Below are 17,039 nucleotides of genomic sequence, written 5' to 3'. Positions count from 1 at the left end.
CCAGCAGTCTCTTAAATGACCCCAATGACCTTGCTTCCACAACTGCTGCTGGCAACGCATTCCATGCTCTCACAACTCTCTGTGTAAAGAACCCGCCTCTGACATCCCCTCTATACTTTCCACCAACCAGCTTAAAACTATGACCCCTCGTGCTAGCCATTTCTGCCCTGGGAAATAGTCTCTGGCTATCAACTCTATCTATGCCTCTCATTATCTTGTATGCCTTAATTAGGTCCCCTTTCCTCCTCCTTTTCTCCAATGAAAAGAGTCCGAGCTCAGTCAACCTCTCTTCATAAGATAAGCCCTCCAGTCCAGGCAGCATCCTGGTAAACCTCCTCTGAACCCTCTCCAAAGCATCCACATCTTTCCTATAATAGGGCGCCCAGAACTGGACGCAGTATTCCAAGTGCGGTCTAACCAAAGTTTTATAGAGCTGCAACAAGATCTCACGACTCTTAAACTCAATCCCCCTGTTAATGAAAGCCAAAACACCATATGCTTTCTTAACAACCCTGTCCACTTGGGTGGCCATTTTAAGGGATCTATGTATCTGCACACCAAGATCCCTCTGTTCCTCCACGCTGCCAAGAATCCTATCCTTAATCCTGTACTCAGCTTTCAAATTCGACCTTCCAAAATGCATCACCTCGCATTTATCCAGGTTGAACTCCATCTGCCACCTCTCAGCCCATCTCTGCATCCTGTCAATGTCCCGCTGCAGCCTACAACAGCCCTCTACACTGTCAACGACACCTCCGACCTTTGTGTCGTCTGCAAACTTGCTGACCCATCCTTCAATCCCCTCGTCCAAGTCATTAATAAAAATTACAAACAGTAGAGGCCCAAGGACAGAGCCCTGTGGAACTCCACTCACCACTGACTTCCAGGCAGAATATTTTCCTTCTACTACCACTTGCTGTCTTCTGTTGGCCAGCCAATTCTGTATCTCAGAACTTCATACCTGATAACCAACCTTTTACCTGTAGTGGCAAGGGACCGGTGCTGTCATTCGCTCAGTTTCTGCCTCACCTTGGCAATACTCTCCTTCTGAGTGTTTGCACATGCCCTGAGTCCTCCAATCCATATACCCAGCATCTTCAGGTACCCTGTCCTGCTGGTGAATGAGATAAAGGATCGGTCAGCCTAGTTCCCAAAGAAAACTGCCTCATTCTTGTCTCAATTTACCTGGATTTTCGAGGCCACTTTGAACTGATCACACATGCTCATGAGTCAGCGCACTGATAACAGATCTGAGTAGAACAAGGATACGTCATTCATGTACAGGGAGGCTTTGACCAGCAGGCCTCCTTTGCCTGAAATAGTCACCCCACTGTGGCTCACATTCTTCCTGATGGACTCAGCAAAGGCTATACAACACACAAATTCGGTGAGAGAATGGGCAGTGCTACCTGACTCCAGAGCTGGTCGAGAAGCTTTTTAATTCCTGCCATTTGATTGAGACAGCACTAACAATGTTGGTGTAAAGCTGTTGGATCCAATTGCAGATTCCCTCCCCAAAGCCAATTTTGGAGAACGTGGCCCCGGTGTATGTGCACAGTATCCTGCCAAAGGCCTTCTCCTGGCCCAGTCTGATGAGACAGGTATTCATTCCTTTGTACTGCACATAGGCGGTGGTATCCCTGAGGAGCATGCAGCTCTTAGATCTTCCTGCCCAGTACAGCACAGGTTTGGCCGGGGTGAGTCACTGATTTCAGAATAGACCTGACCTGGTTGGCGATGACCTTAGACAGGATTTTGTAGTCTGCATTAAGCAGTGAAATTGGTCACCAACTTCAGATTTTCTCCCTTTCTCTCGCTTGTAGATGAGGGTGATGATACATTTGATCATGGATTTGCCGATGGTACCTGACAGAAACACACTGTCATACACCTCCAGCAGTCGTAGTCAGTTAATCAAGTCCCACAGAGCAGCCAGAAGACTGTCACTTCCATGAATTTTACTCTCTTCAGAGGACTCAAGAGCTTTGGTCAGCTCGGCCAGAGATAACGGCTGGCCCAGCCTGTCCTGCATGCTGTCATCTAAGACCTCCGTGGTAAAGGACAGGAACGACTGGGAGGCTGTGCTGTCTGTGGGCGTCATGCCATATATTCTGGCATAAAAAGATTTGCTGATCCTCAGGATGTCAGACTGAGATGATGTTACCGATGTCGCAGAGCTCTCCCTGTGCACCTTCTGGAAGAAGAAACATGAGCATGTCTCATCTTGCTCCACTGTGCAGACCCTGGACTGGAAAATTATTTTGGGGGCATCTGAGGCAAGGAGCAAGGCTTGCTGGCGCTTCACCTCCTGGAGACCCTGTGTGACATCGACCCCCATCACCTACAGCAGGAGTAGGATCTGTATGGGTTTCTGGAGTTTGAACAGTTTTTCCCAACTCTCTGTCTCACCTTCTGCACATCTTTGTGAATAATTGGCCTCTTTATGACCCCCTTGGAGATAACAAGAACCGCAGATGGTGTAAGTTGGAGTTGACACAGTGTGGAGATGGAGGAACACAGGTCAGGCAGCATCAGAGGAGCAGGGAAGTCGATGTTTCAGGTCAGGACCCTTCTTATGACCCCCTTGGACTGTTTCCTATCAGTCGGCTGGAGACTTAAACAGGGGTCTGATAGCTCTCCAACCTGTGAAATCACTTTGTACTTCCTCAATATTTTCTGGGGTAAAATGTTTCACATTCAGCTCCCACACTCCCTTGCTGGCCTGCTGGTCATCCTGTAGGAGACAGTAATCAGAGAAGGACGCTGGCTTTACATCAGTGGATCTGACTGAGAACATGCAGCATGCAAACAGGAAATCTATCCTTGAACAGATAGATCCATGCGGCCTCACACCGTAGGAGTGCTGAAAACATCCTGCAACTTGGTGCTTTTCGCGATTTCCATCAGGAATATGGGCATGGCGCCCAGTTTGCTGTCAGCCCTCCCGGATCACCCACCTGCATCCATGCTGCTGTTGAAGTCTCCAGCCGGAATGATTGGCCTACCACCTCCTTAACTTTGGAGATGATGATGTTGCCTCCTTGCAGCTGAATACCCAGGCTGGAGGAATGGCGATCGTATTCCCCTCACCCCACCCCCAACCATATCAAAGACCCATGGGCCCATAATCGTGACCATTTCCTGTACCTGCTGAGATGTGGGGTCCTGCACTCCTGCAGAAACAGGAGGCCTGCTTTAATTTTGGCCAAGTGATCCAACTTGGAGACACAGTGCAGAGTGACTTTAACACAACGCACATGAAAAATGGTTTTGAAAATCATCACTGGCTTTTACCCACTGGACAAGATCGTGCCCAGTTGGGTGGGGAGGTTGTTGCAGCCTTGCAAGCCTAGGGGAGGCATTGTCCCTCGCTCAGTCCCGAGGGAGCTGTCTCCTTCCTCCCTGGCACAGGGGGCATTGACACCAGATCGAGACATGGGGACAAGGATGAAGCCAGGAGGGTGCAGGTCTGATGTGGACAGAGCTGCTGTCACGCTCTGCTCTGAGTTCAGTGCGTTGCTGCTTCCAGTGGCCCAGAGCTGCAGTGAAGTGAGTATCTTACTGGTTCCTGATGACTGCTGATTGGGTTTTGTGAGGGCTGGGGCGGGTGCTTCTCTCCTTCTCGCCTGTGGGGCTTTTTGTCTCTTTTTCTGTCTGTGGCCTACACCTTCACCGTGAGAGGAGACGTTGGTGTGTCCTTCATTTCTTCGTGCACAGTAGAGGGCCCCACATGGCTTTCCTTCCCAGATGTTCTCCACCTTTGTCCACTCCCTGGCTCATACTGACATCTCAATGTCTGCTACAGACGAAAATAGATTTCTTGTCACTCACCAGTGAGAGTCTCATCTCACTGTTCAACACATTGATGGAGAATCAGAAGTTTTGCTTTTGACGTTGAAAGTCACATTTCTGCTGATCTCACCCAATTTTCCCAAAGAGGTTTATAGGATCATGAGGGGCATGGATAGGCTAAATAGACAAGGTCTTATCTCCAGGGTGGGGCAGTCCAAAACTAGAGGGGCATAGGTTTAAGGTGAGAGGGGAAAAGATTTAAAAGGGACCTAAGGGGCAACTTTTTCATGCAGTGGGTGGTGCGTGTGTGGAGTGAGCTGCCAGAGGAAGTGGTGGAGGCTGGTACAACATTTAAAAGGCATCTGGATGGGTTTATGAATAGAAAGGGTTTAGAGGAATATTGGCCTAATGCTGGCAAATGGGACTGGATTAATTTAGGATATCTGGTCAGCATGGATGGGTCGGACCGAAGGGTCTGTGTCCGTGCTGTACAACTCCATGATTCTAACAAGGATTCTCAGCCTGTTCCCATGTGAAGGAGGAATTCCAGCTGGCTCGGGGTGCAGCTCAAAGGTGTACACGGTACACCATCAAATGATTAAATAGTCAGGAAGGCAAATGCAACTTTGGCATTTATTATGAGAAGAGTTGAATATAAAAGCAGGAATGTACTACTGAGGCTTTATAACGCTCTGGTCAGGCCACGTTTGGAGTATTGCGTGAAATTTTGTGTCCCATATCTCAGGAAGGATATATTGGCCCTGAAGTGGGTTCAGAGGAGGTTCACGCGAATGGTCCCAGGAATGGAAAGCTTAACATATGAGGAATGTTTGAGGATGCTGGTTGTGTATTCGATGGAGTTCAGAAGGATGAGGGGGGATCTAATTGAAACTTACAGAATACTGAATGACCTGGACAGGGTGGATGTTGGGAAGATGTTTCCATTGGTCGGAGAGTCTAGGACCTGAAGGCACAGCCTTAGAGTAAAGGGAAGACCTTTTAGAACAGAGATAAGGAGAAACTTCTTCAGCCAGAGAGTGTGAATCTACAGAACTCACTGCCACAGAAGGCTGTGGAGGTCAGGTCATTGAGTACATTTAAGACTGAGATCGAGTTTCTTGGTTATCAGGGGGATCAAGGGTTACGAGGAGAAACTGGGAGCACGGGGTGGAGAAAATTATCAGCCATGATTGAATGGCAGAGCAGACTGGATGGGCTAAATGGCCTAACCTCTGCTCCAATGCTTTATGGTCTTATCCACTGTAACTAGGCCTCTCAATATTCTCTAAGTTTCAATCAGATTCCCCCATCCTTCTAAATTTGATTGAGTGTAGGCCTAGAGTCTGTAACTGCTCCTCATATCACAATCTCCTCATCCCTGCGATCATTTTAGTAAACCTCCTCTGCACCCCTTCCAAGGCCAGCACATCCTTCCTTAGGTCCAGGACCCAGAACTGCTCAAGATATTCCAAATGTGGTCTGACCAAAGCCTTATGCAGTCTCATCAGTATATGCTGCTCTTGCATTCTAGGACTTGTTCAATAAATGTTAACATTGCATTTGCCTCCTAACTGCCAACTGAACCTGCATCAGTGATAATGGGAACTGCAGATGCTGGAGAATCCAAGATAATAAAGTGCGAAGCTGGATGAACACAGCAGTCTCCTGAGCATCTCCTGAGATGCTGCTTGGCCTGCTGTGTTCATCCAGCTTCACACTTTATTAACTGAACCTGCATGTTCAGCTTAAGTGACTCCCAAATCCCTTTGTGCTTCACGTGCAAAGCCTTTCCTCATTTAGAAAGCAAACAATCCACACCTCGATTCTTCCTACCAAAGCGAATAACCTCACACTTTCCCACATTGTATTCCATCTGCCACTCCTTTGCTCGCTCTCCCAGCCTGTCCAAGTCCTCCTGCAGCCTCCCACCTCTTCAACACTAACTGTCCCACCACCTATCTCTGTGTCATCTACAAACGTAGCAACATTGCTCTCAGTTCCTTTATCCACATCATTAAATGTATAACGTGAATAGTTGCGATCCCAACATGGATCCCTTCAGAACTCCACTAGTCACCAGCTGCCACCCTGTTAAAGACCCCTTTATCCCCACTCTGTGCCATCTGGCAGTCAGCCAATCCTCTGTCCATGCCAGTACCTCGCCCCTCACACTGTGGGCCCCTACCTTATTTTGCTGCCTCCTGTGCAGCACCTTGTCAAAGGCCTTCAGACATGACCTCCACTCGATGAAGCCACGCTGACTCAGCCCTGTCTTACCATGCACTTCCACGTGCTCCACAATCTCAGCCTTAAAAACAGACTCTCAAATCTTACCAGTGCCCGAGGTCAGCCGAAGCGGCCTGTAGTGTCCTGTCTTTGGGGAGATGTCAGAGGTATGTTCTTCACACAGAGAGTGGTGGGTGTGTGTGGAATGTGCTGCCTGCAGTGGTAGTGGAGTCAGATACTTTAGAGACTTTTAAGCGACTCTTGGATAGGCACATGGAGGGTAGTAAAATGTAGGGTAGGCAGGGTAGATTGATCCTAGTAGGATAATAGGTCAGCACAACATTTGTGCTGTACTGTTCTATGTTCTATGTCTTCTACCTCCCTCCCTTCTTAAACAGTGGGGGCGTTACATTGGCCATTTTCCAGGCCTCTGGGACCCTCCCTAACTCCAGTCATTCCTGAAAGATCACCACCAAAACTTCAATCTCCTCAGCTATCTCCTTCAGAACTCTAGGGGAGAGACCATCTGGTCCAGGTGATTTATCCACCTTCAGATGCTCACCTTCCCCAGCACCTTCTCCTTAGAAATGGCCACAACACACACCTCTAGCCACTGGCTGTCTTGAAGCTCTGGTTTGCTGCTGATGTCTTCCGCTGCAAACACTGACAAAAAGTACCTGTTCAGTACCTCTGCTGTTTCTTCGTTCCCCATTATTACTTCTTCAGCCTCACTTTCCAGTGGTCCAAAGTTGACCCTTGAGTGTCTTACCTTCTAATACCTGAAAAAACACCTTGCAATCATCTCTTATTTACCGTTATTTTTCTTCTCCCACTTTTCTTCTTTTATTTTATCTCTGCTGGTTTTTAAAGGCTTCCCACTAATCATTGCCACATTGTATGCACATGCAATGAGCCTGAGTTTGATCTGTTGCTTTCACTGTAATCAGTACCATGACAAGTGTTATTTTGTGCTCTCGATCGGCAGATCGTACAATACAAAGTGCGATAGGGCAGTAGGGTGCAGAATGCAGTGCTATGGGCGCAGATTAAGTACAGAGAGAGGGAGGTGGATGGGATGCGGTGGATAACAGAGAGGGGGGGGGGCGGTGGGGGGAGAGAGTGAGAGAGATCAGAATTAATGTTTGTGAGGTCCATTCAGAAGTTTGCTACCAAAGGGAGAATCTGTTCTTGAATCTATTCATATATGTATTCAAACTTCGATATCTTCTGCCTGATGGAAGAGGCTGGAAGAGAGTAGAACTGGGGTGGGAGGGGTTTTGATTATGTTGATTACGTTGAGGCAGTGGAAAGTATAGATAGAGTTAATAGTTGAAAGGCTAGTTTGTGTGATAGACTAGGCTGTGTTCACCACTCGCTGTAGTTTCTGCTGTATCGGGATCAGCAGTTGCCATACAGACTAGTCAAGCAACGGCCTGACACAGTCGTACTCACAGAATCATACCCTACAGACACTGTCCTGGACCCCACCGTCACTGTCCCTGGATATGTCCTGTCCCACCGGTAGGACAGACCCAGCAGAGGGGGTGGCACCGTGGTACACAGTCAGGAGGGAGTTGCTGTCGGGGTCCTCAACATTGACTCCGGACCTCACGAAGTTTCATGGCTTCAGGTTAAATATGGGCAAGGAAACCTCCTGCTGATTACCATATACCGTCCCCCCTCAGCTGATGAATCAGTCCTCCTACATGTTGAACAACACCTAGAGGAAGCACTGAGGATGGCACGGGCACAAAACGTACTCTGGGTGGGGGATTTCAATGTCCACCACCAAGACTGGCTCAGCAGCAGTACTACTGATCGAGCTGGTTGGGTCCTAAAGGACATCGCTGCTAGTCTGGGTCTGCGGCAGGTGGTGAGGGAACCAACAAGAGGGAAAAACATACTTGACCTCATCCTCACCAATCTGCCAGCTGCAGTTGTATCTGTCCATGACAGTATCGGTAAGAGTGACCATCGCACAGTCCTTGTGGAGACAAAGTCCCACCTTCACATTGAGAATAACCTCCATCGTGTTGTGTGACACTATCATCGTGCTCAATGGGACAGACTTCACACAGATTTACCAACTCAAGACTGGGCTTCCATGAGGGGCTGTGGGCCATCAACAGCAGCAGGATTGTACTCCAGCACAATCTGTAACCTCATGGCCCGGCACATCCCCCACTCAGCCATTACCATCAAGCCAGGGGATCAACCCTGGTTCAATGGAGAGTGCAGGAGTGCATGCCAGAAGCAGCACCAGGCCTGAAGGTGAGGTATCAACCTGGTGAAGCCACCAAACAGGACTACTTGCTCACCAAACAGTGAAAGCAGCAAGTGACAGACAGAACTAAGCGATCCCACAATTAACGGATCAGATCTAAGCTCTGCAGGCCTGCTACATCCAGTTGTGAATGGTGGTGGACAATTAAACAACTCACTGAAGAGGAGACTCCACAGATATCCCCATCCTCAATGGTGGAAGAGCCCAGCACATCAGTGCAAAAGATAAGACTGAAGAATTCGCAGCAATCTTCAGCCGGAAGTGCTGAGTGGATGATCCATCTCGGCCTCCTCCAGTGGTCCCCAGCATCACAGATACCAGTCTCCAGCCAATTCGATTCACTCCACATGATATCAAGAAACGGTTGGAGACACTGGATAGTGCAAAGGCTACGGGCCCTGACAATATTCCAGCAATAATACTGAAGAATTGTGCTCCTCAGCGTGCTGCTCCCCTAACCAAGCTGTTCCAGTACGGGTATCTACCCGACAATGTGAAAAATTACCCAGGTATGTCCTGTACACAAAAAGCAAGACAAATCCAACACGGCCAATTACCGTCCTATCAGTCTCCTCTCAATCGTCAGTAAAGTGATGCAAGGTGTCAGTAACAGTGCTATCAAGCAGCACCTGCTCAGCAATAACCTGCTCAGTGACGCCCAGTTTGGGTTCCGCCAGGGCCACTCAGCTCCTGACCTCATCACAGCCTTGGTTCAAACATGGACAAAAGAGTTGCATTCCAGAGGGTGAGGTGAGAGTGACAGCTTCTTGATATCAAGGGAGCAATTGACCGAGTGTGGCATCAAGGAGCCCTGGCAAAACTGGAATCAATGGGTATCGGGGGAAAACTCTCTGATGGTTGGAGTCATACCTGGCACATAGGAAAATGGTTGTGGTTGTGGGAGGTCAATCATCTCAGCTCCAGGACATCTCTGCAGGAGTTCGTCAGGGTAGTGTCCTAGGCCCAACCATCCTCAGCTGCTTCAGCAATGACCTTCCCTCCATCAGAAGGTCAGAGGTAGGGATGTTCACAGATGATTGCACAATGTTCAGCACCATTTGTGACTCCTCAGATACTGAAGCAGTCCATGTTCAAATAAAACAAGATCTGGACAATATCCAGGCTCGGGCTGACAAGTGGCAAGTGACATACGCACCACACAAATGTAAGGCTGTGACCGTCACCAATAAGAGACAATCTAACCACTGTCCCTTGACATTCAATGGTGTTACCATCACTGAATCCCCAGCATCAACATCCTGGGGGTTACCACTGGCCAGAAACTCAAGTGGCCTCACCACAAACACAGTGTCTTCAAGAACTGGTCAAAAGCTGGGAATACTGCAGCGAGTATCTCACCTTCTGACTCCCGATCCACCATCTACAAGGAACAAGTCAGGAGTGTGATGGAATACTCCCCACTTGCCTGGATGGGTGCAGCCCCAACAACACTCAAGAAGCTTGACACCATCCAGGAGAAAGCAGCTGCTTGATTGGCACCACATCCACAAACATCCCACTCTCTCCACCACTGATGCTCAGTAGCAGCAGTGTGTACTATCTACAAGATGCACTGCAGACAGACATTCACCAAAGATCCTCAGACAGCACTTTCCAAACAGATGGCCACTTCCACCTAGAAGGACAAGGGCAGCAGATACATGGGAACAACATCACCTCCAAGTTCCGTTCCAAACCACCCACCATCCTGACTTGGAAATATATTGCAGTTCCTTTACTGTTGCTGGGTCAAAATCCTGGAATTCCCTCCCTAAGGGCATTGTGGGTCAACCTACAGCAGGAGGACTGCAGAGGTTCAAGGAGGCAGCTCACCAACATCTTCTCAAGGGCAGCTAGGGATGGGCAAGGAATGCTGGCCAGCCAGTGACGCCGTGGTTCACTCTCAAGAAGGCTGAACTAACATTTGTAGCAGTGACCGTGGGTACAGGAGCATTGGGGCTATTGGGATAGGTGCCATATTTTCATTGACCTTCTGTTCAAAAGCAAGCATAGAAATGCACGGAGCTCGTTGGGTAGGGATCTGTGGTTGCTCGTGATTCCGTTCGATTTCACTTTGTAGCCTGTTATGTTGGGTAAGCCTTGCTACGGTGGTATTGCCTCTTGGCATCTCCGACAGCCTTATGAAGGTTGTACCTGGACTTCCTGAATTACCCCCAGAAACTCCTGCCATTGCTGCCCCACTCTCTTCCCTGTTAGGCCCCACATCCAACCAACACTGGCCAGCCCCACCCTCATGACTTTACTCAATGTTTACACGTGATTCCAGCTTCTCCCTCTCAAAACGCAGGGTAAATTCTGTCATATTACTGTCACTGTCCCATAGGTGATCCTTCACATTCAGCTCCCTAATCAGGTCTGTCTCATTACACTCAACAAATATAGAATTGCCTGTTCCTCATGATTTCTACTAGAAACACCCCCAAAAGACCATCTCATAGGCGTTTTACAAGTTCCTTTTCTTGAGATTAACTACCAACCTGATTTTCCCCAGGCCACCTGTATATTGAAAGCCCCCCATGACCAATCTATTTTCTCCCAATCCTGACTACTGCCAGGAGGCCTGTACAAAATTCCCATCAGGGCTTTTCTCTTTAGCAGATCCTCAACTCTACCCAAACAAATTCTATGCCTTCTGACTCAATATCACAACTTGCTATCAATTTAGTTTCATTTCTTACTAACAAGGCAAACCTGCCACATCGGCCTCTCCTTTCAATAGGACAGGTAACCTTGCATACATAGTCCAAGGATATCCTTGGAATTAGGAACAGGTGGGGGCCATTCGACCCCTCAAACTTGTTTTGTCGTTTAACCAGATCAATTATTCTCTTTATGGACTGGGGCTTCCTGGCAGGGCTGGCATCCGATACCCGATATCTGAATTTACTGCCCTTGGGTGAAGAAATCCCTCATCTCAGTCCTGCCCTTTCTCCTGAAATCATGTTCCTGCTTTCATGTGTCACTGCAATTAGTTGTATATTTAAATCATAATATAACTCCCTGTAATATGCAGCCAGAATTCAACTAGAACTCCCAAGTCTCTTTTCACTTCAGAATTCTGAGTTTTCTCCTCATTTAGAAAACAGTCCATGGTTTTATTCTTCTTACCAAAGTGCATAACCTCACACTTTCCCACATTGTACTCCATCTGCCACTTCTTTGCCCACTCTCCTAACCTGTCCAAATCCTTCTGCAGCCTCCCCACCTCCTCAATACTACCTGTCCCTCCACCTATCTTTGTATCATCTACAAACTTAGCCAGAATTCCCACAGTTCCTTCATTTAGATCATTAATGTATAAAGTGAAAAGCTGTGGTCCCAAACTGACCTTTGCCGAACACCATTTTCACCGGCTGCCATCCTGTTGAAAGACCCTTTTATCCCAACTCTCTGCTTTCTGCCAAACAGCCAATCTTCTATCCATGCTCGCAGCTTGCCTCTAACTCCATAGGCCCTTATCTTACTCAGCAACCTCCTGGGCGGTACCTTGTCAAAGGCTTTCTTGAAGTCCAGGTAGATAACATCCATTGGCTCTCCTTGGTCTACCCTGCTTGTTACTTCCTCAAAGAATTCCAGCAGATTCATCAGGCATGTCCTTCCCTTGAGGAAACCATGCTGACTTTGCCCTTTTTCACCATACACTTCCAAATATTCAGAAATCTCACACTTTACAATGGACTCCAAAATCTTACCCATGACTGAAGTTAGGCTATTCGGCCTGTAATTTTCCATCTTGTGTCTTACTCCCTTTTTAAACAGGGCTGTTACATTAGTGATTTTCCAGTTCTCTAGGACCCTCCCTGACTCGAGCAATTCCTGAAAGATCACCACTAATGCTTCCACTATCTCTTCAGCTATCTCCTTTAGAACTCTGGGGTGTAGTCCATCTGGTCCTGGGGATTTATCCACCTTCAGGCCAATCAGTTTTACTGGCACCTTTTCCTTAGTGATGGCCACCATACTTAGCTCTGTCCCGACTCCCCTGAATTTCTGGGAGATTACTCGTGTCTTCCACCGTGAAAACTGACACGAACTGCTTGTTCAGTCCTTCTGCCATCTCCTTGTTCCCCACTGCTATTTCTCCACTGTATTTGCCAGTGGCCTAAAATCCACTTTTGCCTCTCTTTTACCCTTTATGTATCTGAAGAAACTCTTACAGTCATCTTTTACATTACTGACTAGCTTACCCTCATATTCAATCCTCTCCCTCCTTATTTCTTTTTTTGTTGCCCTCTGTTGGTCTTTGTAAGATTCCCAGTCCTCTGGTTTCCCACTGCCCTTCACCACATTACATGCTTTCCTTTTTGCTTTCATGCTATCCCTGGTGCCCTTCGGCAGCCATGGTTGTCTCATCCTCCCTGTGCCATGCTTATTTTTCCTAGGGATGCATTTTTGCTGCGTCTCCTGAATTACTTCCAGAAACTCCTGCCGTTGCTGTTCCATTGTCTTTCCTGCTTTGCTCCTCGCCCAGTCAATTCTGCCCAGTGCCTCCCTCATACCTCTGTAGTCACCTTTATTCAGCTGTAATACCATTACCTCTGATTCTATCTTCTCCCTCTCAAATTACAGAGTAAATTCTATCATCTAATGATTACTGCCTCCTGAGGGTTATTTTACCTTAAGCTCCCTTAACAAGTCTGCTTCATTGCACAATACCAAATCGGGTATAGCCTGTTCCCTTGTGGGCTCCACCACAAGCTGCTCCAAAAAGCCATCTTGTAGACACTCCACAAACTCCTTTTCTAGCAATCCACTACCAACATGGTTTTCCCAGTCCACCTGCGGATTGAAACCCCCAAAATCACTGTGACTTTGTCTTTTTTTACACACTTTTTCTACTTCCTGGTGTATCTTGTGCCCCAGCTCCTGACTGCTGTTTGGAGGCCTGTCACCACCCCAGCTCTGGTTATTTTACCTTTGCATCAATTCTACATGGATAATCACCATTACATCTACATTAACATGTCACCTTCCACTTACGAATGGTTGTTGAGAATAGTCTTTCAATAGAGCTGGTCCCACACTTTCCTTCTATCAGAGGAGGACATTCCTTTAGCTTTGACTAGTAGAACATACTAGCAGGTAACTCCATTTCAAAAGGAGGGAATTTATGGACAGAGCTGGTGAAAGTGGACAAGGTCCTTAATGAATACATTGCACCCATATTCACAAAAGACGACATAGCAGGCTGAAATGGAAAGTCACATGGGATTCATGGTGGGCTGATAAAACGGGTACAGAACTGGCTTAGCAAGAGGAGAAAGAAGTGGAAGAAGGGTGTTTTTCAAACTGGAGCTCTGTGACCAGTGGTGTTCCACACAGATCAGTGCTGGGACCCCATATATATTTATATCAATGATTTAGAGGAGAATGTAGCTGGCATGATTAGTAAGTTTGCAGATGACACAAAGATCGGGGAGTGGCGGATAGTGAGGAGGATTGCCAGAGGATACAGCAAGAAATAGATAGGCTGGAGACATGGTCTGAGAAATGGCAGATGGGAGATTCATCTGGATAAAAGTGAGGTGATGCATTTTGGAAGATCTACAGCAGGAAGGGTTATATTGTGAATAGCATAACCCTTAGTCACATCAACATACAGCGACCTAGGTGTAATGGTCCACAGTTCCCTGAAAATGGCAATACAAGTGGATAATGTAGTCAAGGACATTTACTGCATGTTTGCCTTCTTTGATCAGGGTATAGAGTGAAAAATTGGCAAGTCATGTTGCAGCTTTAGAGAACTTTAGTGAGGCCACACTTGGAATACTGTGTACAGTTCTGGTCATCACACCACCAGAAGAACGTGCAGACTTCGGAGAGGCTTCAGAAATGCTTTACCGGGACGTTGTCTGATTGGAAAGTATTAGCTGTGAGGAGAGATTGGACAAAATTTGGTTTGTTTTCAATTGAACATCAGAGGCTTAAGGGTGACCTGATACAAGTTGACGTAAATACGAGTGGTACGGATAGTTGGAGTCTCTTTCCCCCAAGGGAGAATTGTCAATTACGGGGGTGGGAGTGCAGCTTTAAAGGTAAAACGGGAAAAGTTTAAGGGGGTTGTGAGAAGCAAATATTTTACACAGATATATGAACAGGCAGGGAATAGAGGGTTTCAGACCTTTATGTGTAGAGGTGAAACATTTTTAGTTTCGAAAGGCGTGTTGTGGCAGCACAGTCTTGTTGGGCTGAAGGACGTGTTGTGGTGTTGTATTGTTCTTCATTTACCCCTTTTGCTCCAACATTGCCAACATGACGGAACAACTGAAAAGGAGAAAATTTCACTTTCTCTCTCAGAGTCACCAAGTCAGAGGATATATAACAAAACAAGTCAGTTACTGGAGACAAAAATGTCAAGGATGCTGATGTTTATATAACGTTCACAATTCACATCCACATCTTCCCTGCCCTCAGCACAAGTAAAGCAAGGCTGAACTGACAGGGATACCAAGCTGAGAGATTATCTCTTTATTGGGTGCAAATACTGATACCCCAAGGTGTTGACTGAGCCCTTGACCGAATTCCCAGTTATTTACAAAAGTCCCCAGCTGCTGTCAAATTGCCCCATACATTGAGCAGTTGAGGATGTCACAGGTAAATGAGCTCTCGTTGAGACATTCCAGCCTCAGCTCATTTGAGCAGCCCCAGAACCCACTCACAACATAAGCTCTGAAAGTTTATATTACTCTCTCTCTCTATACACATATATTTATATAATTAAACCTGGATTAAAAATTAAGGAATACGAAAATAAATAAAGTAGTATTCAATTAGACCACAGATTGAACTGGAAATCGTTTCAATTGAAAGCCATCAAGAGGGAATGGGAAGAGGAACGATCACACAGAGGTTTGGTCAGCTGTGAGAACAATAGTGTCAGAGGCCACTCAGTGCACTGCTCACAGACTGGATGTGTCAGTCTGCACTGCCCTGGTCTCCGATACAGCCTCGCTCACTAGAAAAATGGGAAAGTAGAAGTTGGAATCTAATGGAGCTGGCACAGAATTGCTCCTGTTCCCAGGATGTCAGGATGGGAGTGGGCAGTTGGTGCCCAGGGACTAAGTGGGTTTCATTGGGCTATCTGAGGGGCTCAATAGCTCGCATAGAGTGACGTTTATACCAAATCACATCATTTCTTCCTCATTTAAAAGAAAGTCACGAATGTTTTGGCATAACTGACACAAAGACAGAACATAATTACAACACCACTCCCCACAGAGCCGACTGTACAGAAAAATTTACAAGAGAGAGACAGCTCTTGTCATGCTATGTTAGGGCACTGTCATGTGACACACTGCTGTCCTGTAATGGTACAGTGAACCGCAGAGATAAATCAGCACGTCACATTACATTACACAACATCACATGACAGCGTCCCATCATCTCACGTGACAGACTGCTGGCAAAACACAGAGCCCAGTCACGTCACATTAACCTCCAACATGTGGTCGTCCTGGCTGGGGATGACAAGGATCTGCATGTTGGAGCTGGTGTTGAAGACCTGGCCACTGGAGAATGGTAACAAGCGTGGCATTGGGATACCCCGGTGCTCATTGCTGCTGGATGAATGGCTGCTACCGCGGCTCCTCATACTACTGCTCTCCACCTGCTCATCGAGGTTTCTGTCCACAGACAAGGTGTCGTTCTCCATCCAATTATCTGAAAGCCATAGAGACAGCATATTAAAACAGGAACACACCCAGCTCAGATGACCAGCAGCCCAGATACCAGCTATACCACCGGTACTGTACCCCAATGTTATACAGGGACAGACATAGAACATTACAGCACAGTACAGGCCCTTCGGCCCTCGATGCTGTGCCGACCTGTCATACCGATCTGAAGCCCATCTAACCTACACTATTCCATGTACGTCCATATGCTTATCCAATGGCGACTTAAATGTACCTAAAGTTGGCAAATCTACTACCGTTGCAGGCAAAGCGTTCCATTCCCTTACTACTCTCTGAGTAAAGAAACTACCTCTGACATCTGTCCTATATCTTTCACCCCACAATTTAAAGCTATGCCCCCTCGTGCTCGCCGTCACCATCCTAGGAAAAAGGCTCTCCCTATCCACCCTATCTAACACTCTGATTGTTTTATGTTTCAATTAAGTCACCTCTCAACCTTCTTCTCTCTAATGAGATCAGCCTCAAGTCCCTCAGCCTTTCCTCGTAAGGCCTTTCCTCCATACCAGGCAACATCCTAGTAAATCTCCTCTGCACCCTTTCCAAAGCTTCCACATTCTTCTTATAATGCGGTGACCAGAACTGTGCGCAATACTCTAAGTGCGGCCGCACCAGAGTTTTGTACAGCTTCACCATAACCTCTTGGTTCCGGAACCCGATTCCTCTGTTAATAAAAGCTAAAACACTGTATACGCCTTCTTAACAGCCCTGTCAATCTGGGTGGCAACTTTCAAGGATCTGTGTACATGGACACCGAGATCTCTCTGCTCATCTACACTACCAAGAATCTTACCATTAGCCCTGTACTTTGCCTTCCGGTTACTCCTACCAAAGTGCATCACCTCACACTTGTCTGCATTAAACTCCATTTGCCACCTCTCAGCCCAGCTCTGCAGCTTATCTATGTCTCTCTGTAACTTACAGCATCCTTCGTCACTATCCACAGCTCCACCGACCTTAGTGTTGGTTTTTTTTTAATGAAGACATTTGGAGACATAGAGTCAGAGAGTAAAATGGCATAGAAA

General features: G+C 47.1%; 1 protein-coding gene across 2 annotated transcripts in view; it reads right to left on the bottom strand.

Moving 5' to 3' along the window:
- Positions 1-14,676: 14,676 nt before the first annotated feature.
- Positions 14,677-17,039, bottom strand: part of trappc10 (trafficking protein particle complex subunit 10) — a 124,562-nt gene continuing 122,199 nt past the window's right edge. For both annotated transcript variants that reach the window (XM_059650076.1, XM_059650075.1), the window contains one exon: positions 14,677-15,982. In XM_059650076.1, coding sequence (XP_059506059.1) covers positions 15,744-15,982 — 239 coding nt within the window. In that variant the 3' untranslated portion in view covers positions 14,677-15,743. The remainder of the gene's footprint in view (positions 15,983-17,039) is intronic.

The sequence above is a fragment of the Stegostoma tigrinum genome, chromosome 12 (assembly GCF_030684315.1).
Source record: "Stegostoma tigrinum isolate sSteTig4 chromosome 12, sSteTig4.hap1, whole genome shotgun sequence".
Taxonomy (NCBI): domain Eukaryota; kingdom Metazoa; phylum Chordata; class Chondrichthyes; order Orectolobiformes; family Stegostomatidae; genus Stegostoma; species Stegostoma tigrinum.
This window is presented reverse-complemented; position numbering and strand designations above follow the sequence as displayed.